This window comes from Typha angustifolia, chromosome 5 (assembly GCF_048772165.1).
Source record: "Typha angustifolia cultivar Huaian chromosome 5, ASM4877216v1, whole genome shotgun sequence".
Classification (NCBI taxonomy): domain Eukaryota; kingdom Viridiplantae; phylum Streptophyta; class Magnoliopsida; order Poales; family Typhaceae; genus Typha; species Typha angustifolia.
This window is the reverse complement of record NC_133243.1, coordinates 681,420-693,875: the sequence shown is the minus strand read 5'-3', so window position 1 is coordinate 693,875 and position 12,456 is coordinate 681,420. Positions and strand designations below refer to the sequence as shown.

Here is a 12,456-nt window from a genome sequence, read left to right as displayed (position 1 = left end):
AGGGATGATATCATTGCCTAGGGTTTAGATACATACGTGTGACTAGGTTTTTTTTAAATCCAGGTCTAACTAGAGTCAAGGTAAGATGGTTAGCATTCAACCAACCTAGGTGACTCAGGTTGACCGAGTAAGGGCTAACAGCTTTGAGGCAAACGGGAACAATAATGATCTAGGTGTGTGCACAACACTTATATTAGTCCAGCTTCTATATTCAGGTCGGACAAACTTGTCTGGTGCCATCGCCATCCAGTGTCTTCTCGTGTAAGTTAGTGTACTATTCATTATCGAATGGGAATTGGCTCAGCTCCTCCTCATCGGCTGATCAAAAGTGCATTTGGAAAGTCACTGACACCTTACCTAGAGTGAAGACCTTCCTTTGGAGAGCCATAGTTGGTGCTCTTTTAGTCAAGGTGGCGATACACAAACGCATTCCTAAAGCAGATCCCACCTGCATCCTTTGTTTGACGGAAGCAGAGACCGTGGAGCACTTACTGATAAAATGCCCATTCGCCAAGGCTGCATAGTTCCAATCGCATCTTAGAATGAAAGTAGAAGAAACCTCGATAAGGTTGGATACTTGGATGTTGTTGTTGCAAAGTCAGGTTACAACGGAGTAACTCGAGTATGCCTTTTGCTTTCTTTGGTGCATTTGGAAGGTAAGGAATGATAAAGAAAGCAAATCGCTAATGTGAGCTAAAAAATGGATGTGCTTAAGCAGTGGTTTCCTTGGACAGATTTAGATACCGAACAAATTCTTGATCAAGAGGAAAGCACTACTGAGAACATAAATCCAGGAAACATTATTTGTTGAATAGATCCCGCTCGGCAAGGTGGCCCAGTGGGTGGCATTGGAATCTTTATTAGCTCCTATCTAAACCAAGTCATAGAAGGCAAATCTATCTTCTTAGAAAACTGCCATAGCGCTCTTTAATGGAGGCATTGGCTCTTCTACCTGGGCCGAAATGTGTACAGTCCTTTGTGACGGAGGAGGACTGTTGGATCTTCTCGGATCCACAAACAATCATCAATGTAGTCAATGGTCATGGTGTTCAACTTGACCGATAATCAATGAATGTATTAGGTGGACTAATACTCTCCCCTTTGTTAGAGTAGCATATACGAGTAGGTGTAACAACTATAAGGCTCATCTCGTAGCAATATGGTCTGGCGTGATCCACCTCACCTAATCCCCTGCGAGGTGTTATAAATTTTCAACTAACATTGAGAGATCGAATAACTTTCTTAATTTATTGAAAGCTCACGTCTTCCTACGTAAAATTTAAACAGACAGACTCCTGACCGGATAATGCGAATTCTCCTACTTCCAGCTGGAAATTGCAATTAACCTTTCACGAGACGACCACTTTTTCTCGAATAAAGATTAATCAATAGTTTCCCTCGAAAGAAACTTCACTCCCAGATCTAATCAACGCAATTAAAGCGTAAAGACTTCATTCATGCATTCCTTCATACACCGCGTGCTCCTGATCCCAAACACGTTTTCCCCCCTTCCAAGTTTTAAACTAATCCACCACAAGCGCTGCGCCGCTGTCTTCTCTCTGTTGACAACTCATAAGCATTATAATACTACAAAAGAGTGAAGCATCCCACTTCCTTCCTACTTCACATCCCATTCCATCACCTCCTATATAAATCCACCACCCTCCATACTCTCTACTACATCACTACCTCCTCCTCATTGCATTCTCCACCACTTCAACATGGCTTCCTCTTCCTCTTCCAATGCTCTCATGGCCCTGCTGCCATTTGCTCTCTTAGCTTGTTCGTCCCTTTTCGCCGTCGCCTCTGCTGGCAATTTCTACCAAGACTTCGACATCACCTGGGGTGATGGCCGTGGCAAGATTCTCAACAATGGCGATCTCCTCTCCCTCTCCCTTGACAAGACCTCTGGCTCTGGCTTCCAATCCAAGAAGGAGTACCTCTTTGGCAAGATCGACATGCAACTCAAGCTTGTACAAGGAAACTCTGCTGGCACTGTCACTGCATACTATGTGAGTAGTCAGTCCTACTAGCATTTCTACCTTACCAAATTTATCGAAAGATTAAATGGATTAATAGATGGTATGATTCGTTGCAGTTATCCTCGCAAGGACCAACCCATGATGAGATCGATTTCGAGTTCCTTGGGAACCTTAGCGGTGATCCTTACACTCTCCACACCAATGTGTTCACCCAGGGGAAGGGGAACAGAGAGATGCAGTTCCACCTCTGGTTTGATCCCACCATGGACTTCCACACTTACTCCATCCTCTGGAATCCACAACATGTCATGTGAGTATTAATATAATATAATGCATCCTTATCTAATGATATTGAATTTTACTATGTATGCTGAATGAATCTTTATATGTTTCAGTTTCATGGTGGACAACATACCCATCAGAGATTTCAAGAATCTGGAATCCAGAGGAATCGCATTTCCAAAGAACCAACCGATGAGGATTTACTCCAGCCTATGGAATGCAGAGGACTGGGCTACGAGGGGTGGGCTGATCAAGACGGACTGGAGCAAAGCCCCATTCACTGCATCCTATAGAGATTTCAATGCTAAAACCAGCACTAGTTCGCCTGATGCTGGTTGGTTCAACCAGCAGTTGGATTCGACGAGCCAAGAGAGGATGAAGTGGGTGCAGAGCAACTACATGATCTATAACTACTGCAGTGATGCCAAACGCTTCCCTCAGGGATTGCCAGCCGAGTGCTCTATTGCTTAAAGAGAATCCAACAACGAATAGAACTAGAACCCATTCTTTGATTCTTTAATCCATTTGTAATATCATGATTTTGATGTCAGCTAGTGTACTTAATAAGAAATTTATACATTTAACACTACATTTTTTCCCCCAAATTATTCTCCAATTCAGAAACCGAACGATAACTCATTATGAAGGTATGCAATCTTTCTCAACAAACTGCATCTCCAACCAATATCTGTTAATTTTGGGACCTGTAATTTTCTTTGTCCCCTCCCTTACTTGCTCATGGGTGAAGTCGCGCAAGGCACTTTGGCAAAGAGCTGCCCGGGCTAGCATCATTTCAGATGAACTCCTTGCGAAGCTTATGTTCTGATCATTGACCCCAAATTGTTGGAAGAGAGCCGCGCAGAATAGAAAAACGTCTTGTTTGGCAAATTTCTAGGTAAGACTCCACAGCTTCATGTTGTTCGAGTAGAGCTTATGAAACAATGTAGCCTGGGAGGCGCCTTGTTCTAATTTCTGGCAAGTTAGATGGATTCTTCCTCTTTCGGTTTAATAACGAGGAAGACATAGTTACCATTCTTACCGGGGACCTTGATTAGGTCGAGGGAGGAAACAACCGTGAAGGCCTCGACCAGGGTTTGATCTCCTTAAGTATCGAAAACCACACACTATAGTAGGTGCATAAACGAGTCGAGCCTAAGCGAGCCGTCTCCGGCTCAAGCTCGGCTTAAAATTAATTTCGAACCTTAGAATTGGGTTCAGGCTTAGCTCAACTCAACTCCATCTGAGCCTGAGCCAGGCCAGATCAAACTAGAGTCTGAAATGAGCATATCATCAAGCCTCATTCAAGCCAAGCCAGATCGAGCCGGACCAAGCCAAATCGAGCCCAAGCCGAGTCGACGAAGAAGAAGAAGAAGAAGAAGAAGAAGAAGAAGAAGAGGAGGATGCGAGCTGGCGGGGCACTGCGATGGCTTGCTGTTGTCGAAGGAGGAGGATGCGCACCATTGTGGCACGCGACGACTTGCTGTTGCCAAAGTAGGAGGCGGCGGCATCGTTGCCAGAGGAGGAGGAGGAGGAGGCGACTGTGGCACTACTGCTGTAGAAATAAGAGGAGGAGGAGGAGGTAGCCGCGGCATTGCGGTCGCCGCTGCCGAAGGAGGAGACGGCACCACTGGTCCACTGTGGCACCACGGCCGCTTGCCACTGCCGATAGAGGAGGAGGTGGCAGCTACGGCACCATTGCTGCAGAAGGAGGAGGAGGAGGAAGAGGAGGTGGGGCACCTTAACGAGACTATTGAGCCAAGCTTGAGCGAGCCGGCTCTAGCTTAGGCTGGGCATTCAATATTAGTCAACCGTCACCTCGCATGGTTGGCCGCAATCTTGGACGAGGTTCTCAAGGTGCTACTTCATTAGGGAATATACCATGTTAGGTTTCTAGTGTTAGCAATTGTGTACAAAATATTCTAAGTATTTCTTATAAATATACATGAGTATTTATACAAGTTCTGAAAGTATTTGGAGTGAAGAATTTTACGATCAGAAGAGAAAACTTTCTGCATTCGCACTGTGTTCGAAAGTGCACTCAGGAGTTCATAGATACAGAGAATGTGTTAAGGCGGTTCGAACACGTGCATAGGCATTTGCAGATACAGAGAACACATTAAGGCTGTTCGAACGCATGCACAAGTGTTCGTATTTACAGAGAACACGTTCAAGCCATTTAAACGAATGCATAAGCATTCGCAAATACAAAGAACATTTTTCTTCCGTTCGAATGCACCCTGCATACGTTACAGCATGTTCACACATACAGAGGAGCGCATAGGCGTTTGCAAATACAAAGAACATTCACTCAACTAGTGAAAATCAATTTCGGGTTCCTTGGGAACCTTAGCGGTGATCCTTACACTCTCCACACCAATGTGTTCACTCAGGGGAAGGGGAACAGAGAGATGCAGTTCCACCTCTGGTTTGATCCCACCATGGACTTCCACACTTACTCCATCCTCTGGAATCCACAACATGTCATGTGAGTATTAATATAATATAATGCATTCTTATCTAATGATATTGAATTTTACTATATATGCTGAATCTTTATATGTTTCAGTTTCATGGTGGACAACATACCCATCAGAGATTTCAAGAATCTGGAATCCAGAGGAATCGCATTTCCAAAGAACCAACCAATGAGGATTTACTCCAGCCTATGGAATGCAGAGGACTAGGCTACGAGGGGTGGGCTGATCAAGACGGACTGGAGCAAAGCCCCATTCACTGCATCCTATAGAGATTTCAATGCTAAAACCAACACTAGTTCGCCTAATGCTGGTTGGTTCAACCAGCAGTTGGATTCGACGAGCCAAGAGAGGATGAAGTGGGTGCAGAGCAACTACATGATCTATAACTACTGCAGTGATGCCAAACGCTTCCCTCAGGGATTGTTGGAAGAGAGCCGCGCAGCTTGTTTGGCAAATTTCTAGGTAAGACTCCACAGCTTCATGTTGTTCGTGTAGAGCTTATGAAACAATGTAGTCTGGGAGGCACTTTGTTCTAATTTCTGGCAAGTCAGAAGGATTTTTCCTCTTTCTGTTTAATAACGAGGAAGACATAGTTACCATTCTTATGGGGGACCTTGATTAGGTCGAGGGAGGAAACAATCATGAAGGCCTCAATCAGGGTGTGCTTTATTGATCTCCTTAAGCATCGAAAGCCACACACTATAGTACGGGTGTAAACGAGTGGAGCCTGAGCGAGCTGACTCCGACTCAAGCTTAGCTCGAAATTAATTTTGAACCTTAGAATTGGACTTAGGCTCAGCTCAACTCAACTCGAGCCGAGCCCGAGCCAGGCCAGATCGAGCTCGAGCCGAGCTTGAGCTCATAAAAGCCAAGCCGGATCGAGCCGAACCAAGCCAAATCGAGTCCAAGTTGAGCCGATGAAGAGGAAGAAGAAGAAAGAGGAGGAGGAGGAGGAGGTGGATGCGGGCTAGCGGGGCACCGCGGCGGCTTGTCACTATTGAAGGAGGAGTATGCGCGCCACTGTGGCACGGGACGACTTGCCATTGCCGAAGAAGGAGGCGACGACGCCGCTGTGGCTTGTCGTTGCCGAAGGAGGAGGAGGAGGCAGCTGCGGCACTATTGCTGCAAAATGAGGAGGAGGAGGAGGAGGCGACACCACTGGTCCACTATGGCATGCTGCTGAAGGAGGAGGAGGTGGTAGCTTTGGCACCACTATTGCAGAAGAAGAAGAAGGAGGAGGCGAAGGAGGAAGAGGAGGTGGGGCACCTTAACGAGACTATCGAGCCGTGCCTGAGTGAGCCGGCTCCAACTCCGACTCGGCACGATATTAATTTTGAGCCAATTTTAACGGCAGATATAGAGAACGCATTAAGGCTGTTCGAACTCATGCATAGGCATTCGCACATACAAAGAACACATTCAGGCCGTTCGAACACGTGCATAGATGTTTGTAAATACAGAGAATATTTTTCTACCGTTCGAATGCACCCTGCATACATTACAGCACGTTCACATATACAAAGGAGTGTATTTACGCATTCCAACTCAACTAGTAAAAATCAAGTCATCACATTCGAATGCACTTGGGCCCGTTCGAACGCACTTGAGAAATAAGTCAGCCTGTTCGAACGCACTGGAGCCATATTCGAACGCACCTACATAATATGCAAAATTTTGGACTTACGTGAGTTTTGATATGACTTAGATTTAACATTATCTTGGTAATATATATAAGGATTGTGATGTCCTGACTCTAGGGTGGTTAGTGAATACTTTTGAAAGATAGTTTTTGAAGCTACATCGTTCTTCTACTAGCAAGGTCTGTCTTTTCTACATCGCATCAAGCTTTTGTTTTAAGGGTTATCTAGACGAAGGATCAATCTCGAGGGCTACTGATATTGGAGATCAATCACGAGAAATAGTGAATCGTGTGTTCTAGTGAGTGAGATTGAGAAAAATAAAGTCGTGGGGATCGATTGATTGTTTTGTGAGTCAGTCTTGTAAATGCTAGAATCTAAGTGATTGGTTTTCATCCGAGTTTGGATCTGTGAATTTTTTTTCCATTTAGGGTTTTCCACGTAAAAATCTTGGTGTTCATCTTTAATTTTGTTTTTTAATATTTATTCCTCATTTATTTAAGCAAAGGGATGATATCATTACCTAGGGTTTAGATACATACGTGTGATTAGGTTTTTTTCAAATCCAAGTCTAACTAGAGTCAAGGTAAGATGGTTAGCATTCAACCAATTAAGGTGACCTAGGTTGATCGAGTAAGGGCTAACAACTTTGAGGAAAACGGGAACAATAATGATCTAGGTGTGTCCACAACACTTATATTAGTCCAGCTTCTATATTCAGGTCGGACAAACTTGTCTGGTGCCATCGCCATCCAGTGTCTTCTCGTGTAAGTTAGTGTACTATTCATTATCGAATGGGAATTGGCTCAGCTCCTCCTCATCGGCTGATCAAAAGTGCATTTGGAAAGTCACTGACACCTTACCTAGAGTGAAGACCTTCCTTTGGAGAGCCATAGTTGGTGCTCTTTTAGTCAAGGTGGCGATACACAAACGCATTCCTAAAGCAGATCCCACCTGCATCCTTTGTTTGACGGAAGCAGAGACCGTGGAGCACTTACTGATAAAATGCCCATTCGCCAAGGCTGCATAGTTCCAATCGCATCTTAGAATGAAAGTAGAAGAAACCTCGATAAGGTTGGATACTTGGATGTTGTTGTTGCAAAGTCAGGTTACAACGGAGTAACTCGAGTATGCCTTTTGCTTTCTTTGGTGCATTTGGAAGGTAAGGAATGATAAAGAAAGCAAATCGCTAATGTGAGCTAAAAAATGGATGTGCTTAAGCAGTGGTTTCCTTGGACAGATTTAGATACCGAACAAATTCTTGATCAAGAGGAAAGCACTACTGAGAACATAAATCCAGGAAACATTATTTGTTGAATAGATCCCGCTCGGCAAGGTGGCCCAGTGGGTGGCATTGGAATCTTTATTAGCTCCTATCTAAACCAAGTCATAGAAGGCAAATCTATCTTCTTAGAAAACTGCCATAGCGCTCTTTAATGGAGGCATTGGCTCTTCTACCTGGGCCGAAATGTGTACAGTCCTTTGTGACGGAGGAGGACTGTTGGATCTTCTCGGATCCACAAACAATCATCAATGTAGTCAATGGTCATGGTGTTCAACTTGACCGATAATCAATGAATGTATTAGGTGGACTAATACTCTCCCCTTTGTTAGAGTAGCATATACGAGTAGGTGTAACAACTATAAGGCTCATCTCGTAGCAATATGGTCTGGCGTGATCCACCTCACCTAATCCCCTGCGAGGTGTTATAAATTTTCAACTAACATTGAGAGATCGAATAACTTTCTTAATTTATTGAAAGCTCACGTCTTCCTACGTAAAATTTAAACAGACAGACTCCTGACCGGATAATGCGAATTCTCCTACTTCCAGCTGGAAATTGCAATTAACCTTTCACGAGACGACCACTTTTTCTCGAATAAAGATTAATCAATAGTTTCCCTCGAAAGAAACTTCACTCCCAGATCTAATCAATGCAATTAAAGCGTAAAGACTTCATTCATGCATTCCTTCATACACCGCGTGCTCCTGATCCCAAACACGTTTTCCCCCCTTCCAAGTTTTAAACTAATCCACCACAAGCGCTGCGCCGCTGTCTTCTCTCTGTTGACAACTCATAAGCATTATAATACTACAAAAGAGTGAAGCATCCCACTTCCTTCCTACTTCACATCCCATTCCATCACCTCCTATATAAATCCACCACCCTCCATACTCTCTACTACATCACTACCTCCTCCTCATTGCATTCTCCACCACTTCAACATGGCTTCCTCTTCCTCTTCCAATGCTCTCATGGCCCTGCTGCCATTTGCTCTCTTAGCTTGTTCGTCCCTTTTCGCCGTCGCCTCTGCTGGCAATTTCTACCAAGACTTCGACATCACCTGGGGTGATGGCCGTGGCAAGATTCTCAACAATGGCGATCTCCTCTCCCTCTCCCTTGACAAGACCTCTGGCTCTGGCTTCCAATCCAAGAAGGAGTACCTCTTTGGCAAGATCGACATGCAACTCAAGCTTGTACAAGGAAACTCTGCTGGCACTGTCACTGCATACTATGTGAGTAGTCAGTCCTACTAGCATTTCTACCTTACCAAATTTATCGAAAGATTAAATGGATTAATAGATGGTATGATTCGTTGCAGTTATCCTCGCAAGGACCAACCCATGATGAGATCGATTTCGAGTTCCTTGGGAACCTTAGCGGTGATCCTTACACTCTCCACACCAATGTGTTCACCCAGGGGAAGGGGAACAGAGAGATGCAGTTCCACCTCTGGTTTGATCCCACCATGGACTTCCACACTTACTCCATCCTGTGGAATCCACAACATGTCATGTGAGTATTAATATAATATAATGCATCCTTATCTAATGATATTGAATTTTACTATGTATGCTGAATGAATCTTTATATGTTTCAGTTTCATGGTGGACAACATACCCATCAGAGATTTCAAGAATCTGGAATCCAGAGGAATCGCATTTCCAAAGAACCAACCGATGAGGATTTACTCCAGCCTATGGAATGCAGAGGACTGGGCTACGAGGGGTGGGCTGATCAAGACGGACTGGAGCAAAGCCCCATTCACTGCATCCTATAGAGATTTCAATGCTAAAACCAGCACTAGTTCGCCTGATGCTGGTTGGTTCAACCAGCAGTTGGATTCGACGAGCCAAGAGAGGATGAAGTGGGTGCAGAGCAACTACATGATCTATAACTACTGCAGTGATGCCAAACGCTTCCCTCAGGGATTGCCAGCCGAGTGCTCTATTGCTTAAAGAGAATCCAACAACGAATAGAACTAGAACCCATTCTTTGATTCTTTAATCCATTTGTAATATCATGATTTTGATGTCAGCTAGTGTACTTAATAAGAAATTTATACATTTAACACTACATTTTTTCCCCCAAATTATTCTCCAATTCAGAAACCGAACGATAACTCATTATGAAGGTATGCAATCTTTCTCAACAAACTGCATCTCCAACCAATATCTGTTAATTTTGGGACCTGTAATTTTCTTTGTCCCCTCCCTTACTTGCTCATGGGTGAAGTCGCGCAAGGCACTTTGGCAAAGAGCTGCCCGGGCTAGCATCATTTCAGATGAACTCCTTGCCAAGCTTATGTTCTGATCATTGACCCCAAATTGTTGGAAGAGAGCCGCGCAGAATAGAAGAACGTCTTGTTTGGCAAATTTCTAGGTAAGACTCCACAGCTTCATGTTGTTCGAGTAGAGCTTATGAAACAATGTAGTCTGGGAGGCGCCTTGTTCTAATTTCTGCCGAGTCAGAAGGATTCTTCCTCTTTTTGTTTAATAACAAGGAAGACATAGTTACCATTCTTACCGGGGACATTGATTAGGTCGAGGAAGGAAACAATCGTACGGCCTCGACCACGGTGTGCTTTATTGCTCTCCTTAAGTATCGATGCCACACATTATAGTAGGGGTGTAAACGAATCGAACCTGAGCGAGCTGGCTCCGGCTCAAGCTCGGCTTGAAATTAATTTCGAATCTTAGAATTGGGCTCAGGTTCGACTCAACTCAACTCGAGCCGAGTCTGAGCCAGGCTAGATCGATCTCGAGCCTGAAATGAGCATATCATCAAGCCTCATTCAAGCTCACCCGGATCAAGTCAGACCAAGCTAAATTGAGCCCAAGCCGAGCCGAAGAAGAAGAAGAAGAAGAAAGAGGACGAGGAGGAGGATGCAGGCTGGCGGGGCATCACAGCGGCTTGCCGTTGTCGAAGGAGGAGGATGCGCACCACTATGGCACGCGACAACTTGCCGTCGTCGAAGGAGGAGGTGGGAGCACCACTGCTGAAGGAGGAGGAGGAGGCAACCGCAGCACTATTGCTGCAAAAGAAGGAGGAGGAGGAGGAAGAGGAGGAGGTGGGGCACTGTGGCCACTGCTGCCGAAGGAGGAGGCGGCACCACTGGTCCACTATGGCACCGCGGCCGCTTGCCATTGCCGAAGGAGAAGGAGGTGGCAGCTATGGCACCGCTGCTGCAGAAGAAGAAGGAAGAGGAGGAGGAGGAGGAGGAGGAAGAGGAGGTGGGGCACCTTAACGAAACTATTCGAGGAGAGCCTAAGCGAGCTGGCTCCAGCTCAAGCCCGGCTCGATATTAATTTTGAGCTGATTTTAGCGGCTCGGGCATGGCTCAGCTCTGACCGAGCCGAGTTGGACCTAAGCTTCAGCCATGCCGAGCCTGTGCTATTCGTCAAGCTTGACAACCCTACAGTATAGTTAGTAGGATGCTGCTTATCTCCAAGAAGTTTATATCTAATTTCTAAGAGATATATAATCTTTGAAAAAATATTCTATCTTATCTCTAAGAAGTATATAAAAAGGTTTAATCTAACCCTAGATAGAGGTTGTCGATCATCTTCTAGAGATCATTAGAGATTATTTCATTGCTTTAGATGGAATGTGTTGAATAGCTCTCAACTCTATGCATCTACATCAGATTTTGGAAGAACTACGTTTTGAGAGTCACTGAGATGGAAGGATCAACTCAAGAGTCAATGAGGTTTGGGGATCTATCACAGAAAGTAGCGTGTCACGGGGTTTAGTGAGCAAGGTTGGTATAGATTAAGTCAGGAAATCGACGGGTGATATGTAAGCTTCTTGTTAACTGTTACAAATTTTATTGATTGGTTTTGATCCAAATTTGGATCGTGGTTTTTACCCGGTTTAGATTTTTCCATATGAAATTTTTTTGTATTTGCGATTGTATTTTTTTATGCTTTATTTTTCACATATTATTATCGATAGCATACAATAGATTGCATCTTTTAGGGCCTTTTTTATGTTTTTCAATTGCTACCGTAGCATACTTAAGGATTAACATAAGTTTTTTTTTTTTTTGGGGGGGGCGGGGGGCGGGGGGGGGGGGGTATGATAAGCTGTTGCTTATGAGAATATCCCATTTATTTGCTTCACTTATGATTGTTGGGCACAGAGAATGAAGAACCAGCCCCAATAAAGTGTCTAGCCAAGTATGAGAGTGATCCCATAGAGCTTTCCAACCTTTTTTCTTCTATGAAGATAGGTTCAAGGAACTGACAGCTATGTCGAGCCAACACTAACAACCATGGTCGTGCCTCAAGCTGTGGGTACGACTGACTAGGACTAGGCCAATGGGCCTTGGATACTAGTCAACCGTCACCTAGCTGGGTTGGCCGCAATCTTGGACAAGGTTCTCAAGGTGCTACTTCATTAGGGAATCAACCCTGTTAGGTTTTTAGTGTTAGCAATTGTGTACAAAATATTATAAGTATTTTTATACATGTACACGAGTATTTATACAAGTTTTGAAACTATTTGGATTGAAGAATTTTACGATTAGAAGAGAAAAGTTTTTGCATTCGCATTGTATTAGGTGGATTAATACTCTCCCCTTTGTTAGAGTTGGGTAGACGAGCAGGTGTAACAATCATAAGGCTCATCTCGTAGCAATATGGTCTGGTGTGATCCACCTATGGGTGTCAGGCTTGTCGAGCAACTCGGGCTCGGCTTGACTGGAGCTCGAGTCCGGCTTGGCTCGGTCAGAGCTGAGCCGAGCCTGAGCTGCTGAAAGAGGCTCGAAATCAATATCGAGTCGAGCCTGAGCTAA

At 44.5% G+C, this 12,456-nt stretch overlaps 2 protein-coding genes and 1 pseudogene across 2 annotated transcripts; all 3 read left to right on the top strand.

The window, feature by feature from the left end:
- The first annotated feature begins 1,672 nt into the window (after positions 1-1,672).
- Positions 1,673-2,853, top strand: LOC140760119 (xyloglucan endotransglucosylase protein 1-like). The gene is made up of 3 exons (XM_073096945.1): positions 1,673-2,012; positions 2,099-2,292; positions 2,378-2,853. The coding sequence occupies exons 1-3, from the start codon at positions 1,722-1,724 to the stop codon at positions 2,733-2,735; spliced, it is 843 nt and encodes a 280-aa protein (XP_072953046.1). The 5' UTR covers positions 1,673-1,721; the 3' UTR covers positions 2,736-2,853.
- An 834-nt stretch (positions 2,854-3,687) lies between these two features.
- Positions 3,688-5,203, top strand: LOC140760387 (probable xyloglucan endotransglucosylase/hydrolase protein 23; annotated as a pseudogene).
- A 3,356-nt stretch (positions 5,204-8,559) lies between these two features.
- LOC140760648 (xyloglucan endotransglucosylase protein 1-like) lies at positions 8,560-9,737 on the top strand. The gene is made up of 3 exons (XM_073097687.1): positions 8,560-8,896; positions 8,983-9,176; positions 9,262-9,737. The coding sequence occupies exons 1-3, from the start codon at positions 8,606-8,608 to the stop codon at positions 9,617-9,619; spliced, it is 843 nt and encodes a 280-aa protein (XP_072953788.1). The 5' UTR covers positions 8,560-8,605; the 3' UTR covers positions 9,620-9,737.
- The last annotated feature ends 2,719 nt before the right edge of the window (positions 9,738-12,456 follow it).